The following is a 16,075-nucleotide window of genomic DNA, read 5'->3' on the forward strand; positions in this document are numbered from 1 at the left end:
AAAGGGAATATAATGAATTTAGGGTTTTTGTTTCTGGCGCAAGAGTCTATGTGGCCACTGAGTGGAATTTGGCGGTATTGAGGGAGGTTTATTTGTTCCTTATGGACAGCTACGCTTCTACGTAATGGGAGGCTCGTCTGTCCGATATAGAAGTTTTGGCAACCTGCGCAAGTAAGGACATAAATGAGGTTACCCGAGGAATTGGTTTTAATTTTAAACTTTGTTCCTCGTTTGAAGGTAAATTCAGAGCCTTCAAGTAGGTGGGGGCAGGTGCCACAATTAGGGCGTGCACATTTTTTAACTGATGGGGGTGGAAGTGGTGTATGTAGTTTGGAATTGGTTAATAATGTTTTCAAAGATTTGTGTTGCCTTTTGCATTTAAGGACTTTGTGTGTATTAATGATATTGTTCATTTTCGGGTCTGTGGTGAGTAAGGGGAGGTTTTGTTTAATTGTGGTGAATGCTTCAATGTTTTTGGGGTTATGGGTGGAGATGTATGGAAGTATTTTGGGGTTGGGTGTGTTATTATGTTGGTTGGTTTTTAGTGTGTTTTTGTCAAGTTCCTTGGCACGTTTTATTCCAAGATCTATGAGTGTGGAGGGATATTGGCGTTGTAACAGTGTTTTTTTGAGATCTTGTAAGCGTATTTCTCGAGTGGTTGGGTCAGAGACAATGGTGCAAATTCTTTTAGCTAAATTAAAGGGGATATTTATCTTGGTGTGTTTTGGGTGGCATGAGCTAAAAAGGAGGTATTGTTGTGAGTCTGTAGGTTTGTGGTAGATGTCGGTTGTGATTTGGTTATTAGGTGTTTTTATAATTAAGAGATCAAGAAAAGGGAGATGATGTTTGCTGAATTCCATAGTGAATTGAATGTTGGGATGTATGTTATTAAGTATGGATTTGAATTCTAGAAGTTTACATGAACTACTATTGAACTACAAAAGCTCAAAGACAATATAATGTATGGGTATATTTATTTTTTTATATATTATTGCTTTATATATTATTTTCTTCATTTTGTACTTCTTTGTAAAAAAACATTTTCATTCTCCTTCTTCTTGATAATTTGCTTCTTCGCAATGAAAACCGGTTAGAAAAAATCTTTATTAAAATATGCTTCCAGTTCAGCATTCTGGCTTTTTTTCATTTTCCTATATATATATATATATACATACATGCATACATTAAGTTTTATTTATATATATGTATTTATATATAAATATGTATATGTACATATACATTTATACACACACACACACATGCATGCGTGTGCACACACACACACACATATACATATTGTTGTTCAGGGTAGTAAAAAAAGACTTAGAACAATCACAGTCTAAGGCAAAATATCCAAAATATAAAGTAGAGTGGAAATGTTTATATTTTAAGAATGATGGCTGTTAAAGACTTGCTTTTCCTTCTCCTTAGAATTTCTCTGAGATATGAATTGTAAAGAAATGAAAACATGACAACTGCTAGGAGCCATCATCTTTATATTTACTTATACACGTTAAGTGGGGTGGTTGATGGGGTCCTCAACTTTTGATAGAATCAAAGAGTTACTGTCATGATATATGGTGTGTCTTGGATGTTTCTGCTTTACCTTAAACCTAGCAGAGCCCATCACTTTCTAGTTTTGAACACAGCTGATTTCTTCCAGAGATAAAGTGTGTAAAACAGAGAAGAAAATCAATCCCAGTATTTGACTCTTTGGTATGAAGACATCTTTCTTCCCACTTCTCTTCCACCAATCCCAGAGTCCTTAAAAAGGACACTACCCTTCCTCCTGACTAAGCTATAGCTTTATATATACAGATATCTGGCTCCCGTGCCAGTGGAATGTAAATAGCACCATTTGAGCATGATCGTTACCAGTGTTGCCTCTCTGGTACTTGTGTCAGTGGCATGTGAAAAACAACATTTGAGTGAGGTCGTTGTCAGTACTGCTCGACTGGCTCCTGTACAGGTAGCATGTAAAGAACACCATTTGAACATGGCCAATGCCAGTTCCACCTGACTGGCCCTCGCGCCGGTGGCACGTAAAAGCACCCACTACACTCTCGGAGTGGTTGGCGTTAGGAAAGGCATCCAGCTGTAGAAACTCTGCCAGATTAGATTGGAGCCTGGTGCAGCCATCTGGTTCACCAGTCTTCGGTCAAATCGTCCAACCCATGCTAGCATGGAAAGCGGACATTAAATGATGATGATGATGATGATGATGAATATACTTTATATATTGATCTGTCTAATTTGCTTACCCCTACATTCTCTTCTAAACCCGCTCAAGTTTAAACCTCTTGAGTACTACTAATTGTATTCTATACAGAGATTACCTGATTCTCATCTATGAACTATATATATATATATATATATATATATATATATATATATATATATATATATATATATATATATATATATATATGTATGTATGTATATATATATGTATGTATGTATATATGGAAAATAATAAATGAAGAAAGCTTCTAACAATGCTTCAAGCAAACTACAATGCTCTTCTCTTCAATCAGGCTTGGATATTTTTAACCTGCACACACCATCCATTTCAGTCCTGTATTAGTTGAAGGAAGTACGGAGGTCTTTGGGGAGGCATCTAGTGTCTCTGCTGTGTTGGTCTACATATTTTGCATTTGGACAACTTGCTCAAGTATGGCCATGCTTTGACATCCATAGCAGTAGGAAACTTGCCAGTCTCTGATATCACATTGGCAATTTTGCCATTGATGAATTGAAAGAAGTCCAGCTGTGGAAAGATCTGCCTCAACAAATTCCATCTGATGCATGAAAGTAAAGAACAGTGGACATTAAATGATGAACATGATACATATAAGATGGGTTTCTTTCAGTTTCCATCTATCAAATCCTTTCATAAGGCTTTGGCTGGCTCAGGACTGTAGTGAAAAACACTTGTCCAAACTGCTAACCAGTAGGACTGAATCCAAAACTATGTGGATGGGAAGCAAACTTCTCAATCACACACTCACACCTAAGTTTATAGACACACACACACATACATAAAACATAACAAGAATATGTTGAATTATGTAAAGTTATTTGGTACAGGAAAATGGCTGGTTTGGGCTGATCAGCTCAAAATATGACAGAGTTTCACCAAACATTTTTGAATGGATGTAATCAATAAAACGTTTCTACATATTTATAATGCATTATTGAATCAGTTAGGAAATCATCATTCTGATTTTATTATGTTTTTTCCCCCCATACTAGCAAAAGATGAATAGACTTGTTGTGCAACATATAACTCATTCTTCATATTCCTGTTTCTGTGCATTATTATCTGAGGCCCAGTCTCCTAAAATATGACTTCACCACATCTACTTATGTCTCCTTTCATTCTTTCCTGACATGTAAAGAGCCAATAAGGAAGGTCATCTGACCTCTTAGAAATTGGAATCAAATCTTCCTCAAATAACACTCTGCCATTTTGTTTTTTTAATAACACATTTAATACACTATGTCTCAATAGTGGCAGTCATGGCTGAACAGCTTATAGTAGTGTTTCCCAAAATAGGGTCCATGACAAAATTCTGGGGTTTGGTGAGATAAGGCATCTTTTAATAAGATATAGTGAAAATGTTCTATTGTACTTTTCCATGACATCAAATACCTAACAGAAGAAACAATGGATATGTGTATATGTCAAATGAATGGAAGCTCTCTGACAATCCAAGGTCAAGTCTGAAATGCTTTTCTACACTGTGGAAATTAACCTGTTACAATCTCAACAGGTTGTTAAATTCACCTTAAGTATAATTATACGACACATTAAAGTCAATGCGAAAATTTACTCAGTCATTTGTGAAGATTTTAAAGACACAAGGTTTTGAGTCAGTAGTTATAAGAAATTGTTTTTTTTTTTTTAATATTTATAGGCTAAAATTTAATGTCAGGTTAGAAAAGAACATCCCATGCATAAGGAAAATTTAAGAATCAGGGAAGAAACAACAAAATATAATAATCAATCCAAATATGATAGTTTCCAACATTATACATAAAATTAGAAGCTATAAGCTGGGCCTTTGAAAGAAATTCAGTCAGATAGTGTAAGACTGCAGAGACATCCTTGCAGAATTCAAAGGATTGTGAAGTTGTTATTTAGAGCCTGGCAAACAGTCACAGTTCCTATCTTGGATCTCCAGACAACCCCACTTCACCCACTTATAGGTCCTAGCCACAAACCAATGAGGATGTTTTTACATGGTAACTTAACTTACTAGAAATAGCAACAAAATTTACCTCAGATTATTTGCTACCATCTTTAAGATGTAAAGAATATATTAGATAATGTAGTCCAAGATAAACTATGCCTGGAGAAAGATGTGATAGACTTGGTATTCCACCTTTGATCATAGATCTGCTCATTTAGGACTTAGTGTTAAACAACAACAACAAATGGGGGACAGAGAACAATTTGTAAAAGAGTAAGTCAAAAACATGGTATTTACTATTTTCAGAATAATCAAATTATGTATTTTTCAAGTGAACCAATTTTCTCCCTTGGAAACAATTTTTGTTTCATTTAATTTCTTAAAATTAAGTTGGTAGGATTTGTTCATAAAATACAGGTATGAGTCCCATGATTTTTAGAAAATTGTATAAGGGTTCTGAAACCAAATAAGTTTGAGAGTCACTACCCCAAATCATAAATCTACCTGGTTGTAGCTAACCTAAAGCTGAATAACAGTTCAAATGAGTGCTTTCCACTGTCGATAGATACCATCCAATCTTCCTCCATATTTCAACACCATCTCACATATACTTTTACCCCTTTTGATACCAACCCACCTGAGATCATCCCTGGTTCTCTAATACTGTTTGTTTTAAAGTGATCAAAATTAAAACCATCCGAGTTAATTTATGACCCAGACACCAGTTTTGTAACAACAAAGTTATTTTACAAAATACCTATTATTTTCAAAGTAAAGGCAGTATATTTCAGCAGAAATATGGCAACACAACGGTTAATGTCCAGCCACTTATTTTCTCTTTATCTTACTCTCACTCCACCGTCTGTGCAAGTTATCTCAGTGCACCCATGGAATTATGTCTGATTCATTTCTTAATGGTATTAGCTGAGTAAGTGAAATGTTAAATGGCTTTAGTTGGGAATTGAAACTAGTTCATAGATTCAGGATGCCCTTTATAACTGCTCAGCTCATAATCAATGAAGCTAATGCCACTCCTTGCCACAATTATAATTAAATGCTAATATCTTCTCAATTAGTTTGAAATAGGGCTCACACATTCAAGATTTTGATTAACATCTAAGCATGTCAGTTAATGGCCAACTGTTTAACAGAAAGAAATGGTTTCTTAATTAGCATTAACATAGGAAAGTCGAAAGCCTATTCATGAAGTTTAAGCTTGCATATATGAAATATTGCTCAATAATGAATTAATAAGCCCTAATAGGGGAATATTTATTGATTGTTTCATGAGAGTTCATTGCGGTCAAGGCTGACTTTGTGAATAGAAGTGGTGTCATGTTGGAATTAATGTATTACAAGAACACTGTTAAGTGTTCACAATGACTTTCGCTAAGTTACTTCTTTTTCCTCTTTCTCTCATGCTTACTCCTCTTTCCCCTTCAAACTTCATTATTAATGACTACTACTACTACTACTACTACTACTACTACTACTACTACTACTACTACTACTACTACTACTACAGCAGTAGCAGCAGCAGTGGACTGGTAGAATTATTAGAATTCTGGAAAATATTTCTTGCTGTATTTGTTCCAGCTCTTTAAATCTTGAATTTAACTCTTGTCCAAGTCAATACAAAAAAGTAACAAAATAGTGAGTTAATCTCTCCCCTTAAAATAGCTCGTTTTGTGCATAAATCAGAAATAATAATAATTATCATTATTATTATTATTATTATTATCACTATTATTATTATTATCATCATCATCATCATCATTAGGGCAGTGAGCTGGCAGAATCGTTAGCATGCTGGATGAAAGTTGTGAAAATGGCATCTTATCCAACTATAGTTCTCATACTCGGTCATAATGTCTTACGTTTAAGATGATCCCCATACATTTCCCTGAGGAGAAGTTTACATTTTTAACATCGACGATTCCTATGGATCGCATAAATTGTAATTCTTCGAAACATATGTCGGAATAAAGTATGCAGTTATAACATGCGTTCACTCCATTCCTTAAATTTATATATACTCAAATACCCAAAATATCAAGGAGTTTCTGCCTCAAAAACAGGAATTACACCACAGTTATTTTGTGATCTTTGCTACCCTGGTTTCTATTAACCCATTTATTCTATCCGAATTATTATTAATTAGGATAAAATAAATACATATAATTAAACATATATATATATATATAGATATAGCTGGTTACCTTTCCAACTGCTGATCATACAATTGTGAAATAATTATGTTGCACTACTCAGCCCAAGGGTAGAACAGATGTTTAGGTTTGTATTTGTGCATATTGAACTCATCTTTATGCGATCAATACATCAACACATTAACTTATATTGAACTCCTGTTCACATGAACAATAGACCAGTACTTTATTTTATATTGAAATTCTGTTTGTGTGTGATCAATAGTTCAACACTTTATTTTTTTACTGGACGTTGTGTTCCTTTCATGGCATTCACTTCTTTTAATGAGACATAAGACAAACTTTTGCAGGAGCAAAACATAGTCAATTAATACGATATCATAAGTATTACTGCTGCTCATTTTTATATAAACACTGAAGAGACAAAACCCAACTGTGACAAGATTTGAATCTGAAATCAAAATTAAAGAAATGAAAATATTCCAATGCATTTTAACTAGTTCTTTATACTTTCTGCTGCCAACTTACCAAAAGAAATTAAAATAAAAAAAACACAACAAATCAAACAAGTGAATTAATAAATATATCAAGCTATTGATATTTATGATGAAGAATTATTCCTTCCACTTACCAATTCTTGAAAGTCTATGAGATACTTCTTCTTTTTCTGGTTCCTCTGTAGTGATGGAAAGTTTATCCTGAGAACCTTTCTTTTTATTTTCTTTACCTTTTTTCTTTGACTTTGGTGACTTTTGATCACTTGGTTTACGTTTCAGCCATGCCTTCTTTCTTAAACTTCCTGTTATATAAATAAAGAAATGATTAATATCACTAATTAATGAAGGATGCAAGATAATGATTGATATTGTTTGATGAACTATATTCATAAGACCTTTGATACCTGATGTAAATTCAAACCTCATTGACTGTTACCTCATCTATATTCATTAGAATTTTGATGCCTTGCATAACCTTAAATCTCACTGACTACTAAGTCATTTATACTCATTAGATCTTTGTTATTTCACTTAGGCTCAGATCTCACTGACTATCAAATCATCTATATTCAGTAAGCCTTTGATAGCTTACATAGGCTCAGTGTTTCAGATATATATGTAAAGGGGAAGTACAAAAGTATAAAGTTCATGCCTTTCCCAAAAGTTTTAACAAAGTGAAATAAATACAACTGAGAATTGAAATCTGGTCATGGATTTGATCTTGGGAACTTGAGTTTTACTTTATAACACTCTCCAAATCAGAAGAGTTATTGAAAAGCAACACTGCCATTTTTACCATTATTTGAAATAGTGGCATATTGAACACACTGAATTCTGAATTTGAAGAGTGAATGAAGAACTCTGTGAAGTTTGGTGGTGTTATTGTTGCTATTCTTGGATGTGTTTATCTTGATCAGATTTGCTTGAACAGACCCCCAGGGACAGAAGTATTCAATCTAATATTGACCAGTGCTTCCATCCATTGTTGGATCTGAACTCAGAATGAAACTAAATAATTTAAGATCTTTTTGTCAGGAGGGAGGGCAGTACCTATCACCTTTCATTTTGTCAGAGCTTCCAAGACTGATGAAGTAGCAGGTCAAAGACATCCATAAGTCAGAAATATGGCTCAAATGTTTTCAACAGAGTGGACTCCACTAAAGGCACCCAAGAGCCAAGTAGTGATGTTAAAATGCGTAGCAAAGTAAATCTATCATCCAAGAAGAGGCACAGCAGGATTTGAACTCAGACACCAGGGTCAAGAACAAATACCACAATGCTCTTAGGATTCCACCAATTAAACATCCAAGATTGTATATTATTGTATTTGACCCTAGAAGTATGGGAGACAAAATTTTTCTCAACAGTATTTGAAATCAAATCCACTACAATTATATGGGATAGCACTCCCACTACACACACTGACATCCTGGCTTGCATCCAGAGAAGGGCCACTTGGCTGATTAATACTCCATCACTAATGGATACTCTCCAGCTTTTGGCCCACATGCATGCTGTTCTCTCTCTGTCTTTTCAAGCAATACTATAATGGCCTTTGCTTCTCAAAGCTGGCTGGTCTCATATCTCCACCATTCAAGCATCTCCAACCTACTTATCATCCTTCATGCATCCCATACTATTCATTATGCTCAATCCTTCTTCCTTAGAACATTGGTCCTCTGGCATCTCCTCCCCATTCATATCATTCCTGCAGATGTTGACCTGCATTAACAGCATCAATCTCACCAGTCTCAGAAGGTCTGTAAGGATCTTAGACTCTGTCCCTTTCTCCAAAGTCAGCAAGTATAAAAAAAAAAACAGAACTAATGCCAAAGCATTCCATCTGAAATCCTAATGGTTCCACAAACCTAATACTCTAGATTGGTACATTATTTTACCGACACCAAAGGTGGGATTTGAACTGATACTGTAAAGAGCCATAATAAACGTAGTAAAACACTTTCAATCCTGCTAATTTACGGTCTATATTTAGCTCAGTGTTTTAATGTTTTTACAACTTCATGGCCTTTGTCTTCTAAAGCTGTTGGTTATATTGGCCAAGATCAGAATAAAATAACATTAGTCATTCAGTTAGTGTTTTCTTCTCATCACCACATAAGTATTTCTTAATTAATTAGTTTATTTTACCTTCACTACTCTAAGTATGATGTCATTAACTTGACAATTGTTTCATCATTTTTAATTAGTTCCAAGTCAACCTACATTGATCAAGCAAATCTGTAACCAAAGGCATTCTCTTTTGTCTAGCATTAAAACGCTATCACTAAGTCAACCTACACTGATCAAGCAGTTGTATAACCAAAGCCATTCCAACCAAATCTATCTTGTCTTTTGCTCAGATATAATTTACCCAAAACTACTTTACCAAAATAAAAATTGCATCAACTCTTTTATAAGATTATTGGGTATAATTTGAGGGATATTTAGCTATTAGTTTTAGCATGGTGAGCAACTTGTGGTGAAGTTAAGTCTTTAGCTTGAAACTCCCAACAATGTCTTAGATTCTGTTCCACTGTGCAGCACCTTCATCAAGTGGTTTCTACTTTATCCCTACTCCCTTGTGAGTAGATTCAGTAGATGGAAACTGAAAGAAGCCCACCACATATGTATGAGCGCGCGTGTGTGTGTGTGTGCTTCTGGTTGTGTATGGTTTATATGCATGTGTGTGTTTTATGCATGCATGTCTGGTCTTGGGAAATATTACCTGGCATGGAAACAAATGAGGTTTGGTGACATGAAAGGGTATCTGGCCATAAAAATTCCACCTAATCAAATTCCATCTGACCCATGCAGCTATGTTAAATGATGATGATGATGATGATGATGACAATGATGATGATGATGATGAGGAGGAGGAGGAGGAGGAGGAGGAGGTGGGAGGAGGAGGGGAGGAGGAAGAGGAGGAGGGGAGGAGGAAGAGGGGAGGAGGAGGAAGAGGGGAGGAGAGGAGCTCCTCTTGCTGTAGTTCTGTGACAAAGGAAACCTATCAGTAATGGAGGAAATTTTTGCCCTAGATATAAACTAAATTGTGATTCCACAATTGAGAATACAATATTCGTTTGCCTGTGTCACTGTTACATGAATACTGGAGGGTCAAGTGTTTCTCTTCAACTCCCTGACTCATAAGTGATGATACTTTCAAAATTTAATAACAATTGGTTATAACTACAACAGCTGGATGACCTTGGGGAGGTGGGAATAGAAGAAGGCTACTCTCTTGAATGTCGTTGAGTAGGTAGGTAGGTAGGTAGGTAGATGGTAGCAGGGGAAGCCTGACCACAGGAAAGTTGTCACCCTCGGGTCATCTCTCTCTCTGTCTCTTCTGTCTGGCATTAAAACACTATCACTAACACCACCCTAATGATGATGAGCATACTACTGCTGTTGCTGTTGCTTCTGCCTCTTCTTCTCCCCTCCTCCTACTACTATTACTATTACTATTACTACTACTAATAACAACAACAACAACAAAAACAACAACAACAACAATAATAATAATAATAATAATAATAATGATTTGTGTTATCATGTACATGTTTTGTCTTGGTATAAAAGATGGGCTACAGCAAATATTCTGCTTAACATCACAGATTTGCTTGTTAGTTGTTTGACCATAACCAGTTGAGCATCTCCCTTAGTGGCTGATGATATGTGCATCTCTGATCATGAGCAGAAGTAGTGGGGGAGCATCATAGCCATGCATTGAGAGGAATTCTTTGGGATCTGAATAATTCACCTCTGGAAACAGGTGTTCCGTTCAACATCCTTAAACAAGCCTTATTCAGAGTTGGGGACAAGGGGATTACATTGACCTCAGTGCTTGACTGGTACTTTTACTTTATTGACCTCAAAAGGATGAAAGGCAAAGCTGACCTCAGCAGGATTTGCACACAGAATGTAAAGAGCAGACAGAAATGCCACAATGCATTTTATCCAACATGCTTACGACCCTGACAGCACACCATCTAATATCATTTATAATTGCATCAGATTTTGGTATATGGCCAGCACTTCTAAGGGTAGAGGGTTAGTTGACTACATCAATTCATAGCACTTAACTGGTCCTTTATATTATGGATCCTGGAATGTTGAAAGGCAAAGGCGATGTTAATAGGATTTAAACTCAGGCTATAAAGGGTTACAACCAAATAAGGTAGGGACTTTTTTCTGAAGTTCTACTGATTTTTTTGTGCCCTCCACACAGCCGTACCTGTTTTATCTGTGTCTTTTATTTCCTCTTCTTTTCCCTTTTCATTGACTTCTTTAGTTCCATTCTTCTCTGTCTGCTGATTTACTTCAGTGGAAGCACCTGAAAATTGAAAAGAAAGAATTTTAGTATAAAATCACAGAATAAACTCTGAAATTTATTAAAAAAAAAAGTAAATAAATAAAAAATAAGCAAATAAACACCAGGAAATAGACTTTGGCAATGATAACCACAAAAGTAATGATGCAGTGCAGCATCCATGACTTTCAGAAACATTTTTTTAATGCTTAGAATTGCCAAAGCGTGGGGGGAAAAATTACCTGTATCTGTTTTTAGCTGTCAGAACATGTATTCTTTAAAAATTCCATACTTACTGAAATTCACCAACACCATTCCTCATGTGCCTGTGTACCTTTTCCTCTTTATGGCTCTTTTACTGTTCACTTTTCTGTCTTTTTGTACTTTACCCTGTGTACTATGCAATGAACTTTTTGCTTATCATTGCTGTCTTACATTGATTAATTGCTGTTTTCTGTCTCATCTTTTACCTTTTCCCAATGAGTGATAGTGAATCTGAGAACTGTATACAATAAGCTCATCATCATCATCATCATTATTATTATTATTATTATTATTATTATTATTATTATTATTATAAGTCTATTCATCATTCCCCTGTGAAATCCTCTGATTTTATCTATTCTAGGTTTTTCTCTTTTCCTTCGTCAATCAACCCTTTCACATTGAATGAATTACTTCCTTCAATGAAGGTAGTATTAACAAGGGAATTTCTACATAATCATTTAAGCCTGTTTAGTGTAGCAGTGAAATCTCAATTCAATAATCTCTGATATCTTTAAAACAAGAACCACATGTTTGAAAATCTCAGAAATTAGGACATATTCAGAGATAAAGTTGGAATGGTGTTGATTAGAAAGGTTCTCAGATGTTTTGTTCCATTGGCTATACCATCAAGCAGTAATTCTGAACAGGATCATCATCATCATCATCCTACCATTACACCCCCCCCCCCCGCCTCTGCCACCACCATTTATTACATAGGCACAAAGTCATGAATTTGAACATAATAAAAAACATTTGAGCGAGGTTGTTGCCAGTGCCGCTGGACTGGCTCCTGTGCAGGTGGCACGTAAAATACACCATTTTGAGTATGGCTGTTACCAGTACCACCTGACTGGCCCTCATACTGGTGGCACGTAAAAAGCACCCACTACACTCTCTGAGTGGTTGGCGTTAGGAAGGGCATCCAGCTGTAGAAACTCTGTCAAATCAGATTGGAACCTGGTGTAGCCATCTGGTTCGCCAGTCCTCAGTCAAATCGTCCAACCCATACTAGCATGGAAGGCGGACATTAAACGATGACGATGATGATGATAAACTGAAGGAGTATATCAAACTGATTTAACTCAAACACATGAATATGTATGGCTTAGTGGTCAGGATGTTGGGCTCACAATCACAAGATTGTGGGTTCAGTTCTTGGATTGGGCAGTGTGTCCTGTCCCTGAGCAAGGCACTTCCTTTCATGTTACTCCAATACAGTCATTTGAAAATGAGCACCAGCCTAATGCTGGTGCAGCCCTCTTTCCCAGTAGTTGCCACATCTTGGATGTGCAGCTGGATCAACTGATGGGAGAGTTGAAACAATGCCTATGTTTACTTATGACTACATAGGAATTTAAATCAATTAGCAAAAGTTTGGTATATATACAGGATGGCCCAAAAGTAGGTTTACAGTTATTCAACTTTCTCTTTTGCTGCATTGATATGTTAACAGTTTAGATCTTAATTATGAAAAAAATATGAAACGATTATTCTATGCTAATTTAGTTAATTGTAAGATAGAAATTTAAATGTAATTAAATGTTTTAAAAGAAATTTATAGTGCCAACATGATAACTGTAGACCTACTTTTGGGCCACCATGTATGCTATCAGGTCATACTTGTTAATAGATAACAGTTATGGTTTTGACATGACTACATGCTTTCTTGAGTCTGAAAGGAGGAAATGAAAATATAAAAAACTGTCCATGGTACAATTTGATAAAATCAAATGTCACCAGGTATATTAACTAATATTTTCATTTCGTGTTTAAATACAAGGTCTTTGATTTATAGGGTACAAGAGAAATGGGACTACAGGATCCGTGTGCTCTAATAGATCAATATTTTTTTGTGGTTAGACTCAATACAACATTTTAAGGGGGCAGAGTACATTGAACCAAATCGAGACCCGTGTGTGTGTGTGTGTGTGTGTGTACACATTAACCCTTTTGTTACTGGATTTATTTTGAGATGCTCTGTGTTTCTTTCAATTACTTTAAATATAACAACGAATTTAGTAAAATAACTTAGTTATCATTCAGCTAGTGTTAGGAATATAAATTGTGACTAAGATTTGGTGGAAGATTTTAATTCAAAACTTATGAAAACAAGACATTTGTACTCAGAGCCAGAACCGGTTTCAGCCAGGTTGGTAATGAAAGGGTTAATATATGTGTGTATATATGTATATATGTACATAAGAATAGGGAATCTGATAACAATCAAAGATGAGCAATTGAATTAGTAAAACAGTCATCCATTTTTATTCTTTTCAGCATTTTTAAACCCACGAAATTATTAATATAACATCTCAGAGTCTTAGACAAGAATTCTTACAGGAAACTTTCCTGTGAATTGTTCTAATGCTATTTTTAGTTTCTCAAACATTTTTTTTTTTGGTTTCACGATGATGATGAATTGGCAATCCCAAATTCAACAAACCTTTCATTGTTTCTAGATTATATAATGAATAATAGTAAGATCTGTAGTAGACATGAAATAAAATATATAAATGCAAGTTTCTCAAAGATCTTGTACCCATAAAGTTACCAATAACCGAGATTCACTTACTCACACACACATACACACATATATGTATATATATATACACACATACATATATATAGAAACACCCCAGGCATTCTAGCACACCTAGATATGTGATGACTGAGTTACAAGAAATAAGTGGGCCTGGCTAACAAAAAGACAATACATATTCTCCAAAACTAAACATGATGATAAGGACAACTACAATCTAGATATTTATATAACATTATTTCCAGTCTCTCAAACATTTTCTTTGTTTCACAACTGACAACCCCAGATTCAACAAATCTTTTGTTGATTTTTGGTGATTTGATAAATAATGGTTAGATTTGTAATAGACATGAATTAATAAGATATAATTACAAGTCTCTGAAATATGTTTTTCTACCCACAATATCACCAGTAATCCAGAATTACTCCCACACTATATATATATCCAAGACATTCCAGCATACTTAGATATGTGATGACCGAGTTACAAGAAATAAGTGGGCTTTGCTGACAAGAAGACAATATATGTCCTCCAAAACTATTCATGATGATAAGGTGAACTACAATCTAGATATCTATGCAAATAATATTCATCATCATCGTTTTAATGTCCATGTTGCATGAGTCAGATGAAATTTGTTGAGGCAGATTTTCCCTCCTCTTGCTATCCCTCATCTGTTTACATGTTGAGTAATGTTGACCCAAGGTCAAACATGATTTTATGGAAGATTAGAAAAGAAGGGCATCACCTTTGCCTGTACGATGATGACACTTGCTTATATTGTGGAATGCCGAAGACAAAAAGACACTGACACACATATCTGTCTGTCTGTCTGTCTGTCTATCTATCTATCTACTTCTCTCTCTCTCTCTCTCTATCTCTCTCTCTCTCTCTCTCTCTCTCTCTCTCTCTCTCTCTCTCTCTCTCTCTCTCGAGCGTGATCGTTGCCAGAGCAGCTGTCTGGCTTCCGTGCTGGTGGCACATAAATAGCATCGTTTGAGCGTGATCTTTACCAACGTCGCCGCCTTCCTGGCACTTGTGCCAGTGGCACATGAAAAGACATTCGAGCGAGATTGTTGCCAGTGCGGCTGGACTGGCTCCCATGCAGGTGGCATGTAAAAAACACCATTTTGAGCATGGCCGTTGCCAGTACCATGTGACTGGCCCTCATGCCGGTGGCACGTAAAAGCACCCACTACACTCTCTGAGTGGTTGGTGTTAGGAAGGGCATCCAGCTGTAGAAACTCTGCCAAATCAGATTGGAGCCTGGTGCAACCATCTGGTTCGCCAGTCCTCAGTTAAATCGTCCAACCCATGCTAGCATGGAAAGCGGACGTTAAACGACGACGATGATGATGATGATATATCTTTTACGCTTTTACTTGTTTCAGTCATTTGCAGAGGAGGATAACGATGATTATACAATGATAACAGCTACAATGACGATGATGATGATGTTGAAGATGATAACTGTTGATTATGGGAGATGTTAATGATGATGATGATTATTACAGTGACGGGAATGGGGTTAGGGTTATGATGGAAATGAGAACAATGATGATAAGATCAATGATAATAAAGAGGACAAAAATGATGGCAATGATTATGATCATGACAATGGTAATGATGGTGGTTTTGATGATGACGATGATGATGATGCTAGACAGACAAACTTAACATAAATAGGCCGTAGTCTCTATACTGAGCATATATATATATATATGTATATATATATATTATGTATATATGTATGTATGTATATATATGTGTATGTGTGCATGTGTGTGTGTGTGTGTGTGTGTATATATATATATATATATATATATATATATATATATATATATATATATATATACATACACACATATATATACACACACACATTATATATATATATATATACATATAACATTAAGTTTTCTTTGCATTTATGTTTTTATTTTTTTTTCATTTGGCATAGATAAACCACTGATTGTTTTTATCCATCAACCCCAACCTCAAATCCTAACCCTAGCCACCACAACCATCGCTATCACCACCAGCATCAGCATCACCACCACCAGCACCACCACCACAGCCACTCCTGGGCCTTCTGTTCTTTATT

At 35.6% G+C, this 16,075-nt stretch overlaps 1 protein-coding gene across 2 annotated transcripts in view; it reads right to left on the reverse strand.

Moving 5' to 3' along the window:
* LOC106882931 (uncharacterized) overlaps positions 1-16,075 on the reverse strand; it is a 152,513-nt gene that overhangs the window by 36,292 nt on the left and 100,146 nt on the right. For both annotated transcript variants that reach the window (XM_089347745.1, XM_089347746.1), the window contains exons 3-4: positions 11,090-11,188; positions 6,993-7,160 (exon numbers count right to left, since the gene is read on the reverse strand). In XM_089347745.1, the coding sequence (XP_089203871.1) occupies positions 6,993-7,160; positions 11,090-11,188 (267 nt within the window). The remainder of the gene's footprint in view (positions 1-6,992; positions 7,161-11,089; positions 11,189-16,075) is intronic.

This window comes from Octopus bimaculoides, chromosome 2, assembly GCF_046866305.1.
Source record: "Octopus bimaculoides isolate indiv1 chromosome 2, ASM4686630v1, whole genome shotgun sequence".
Taxonomy (NCBI): Eukaryota; Metazoa; Mollusca; class Cephalopoda; order Octopoda; family Octopodidae; genus Octopus; species Octopus bimaculoides.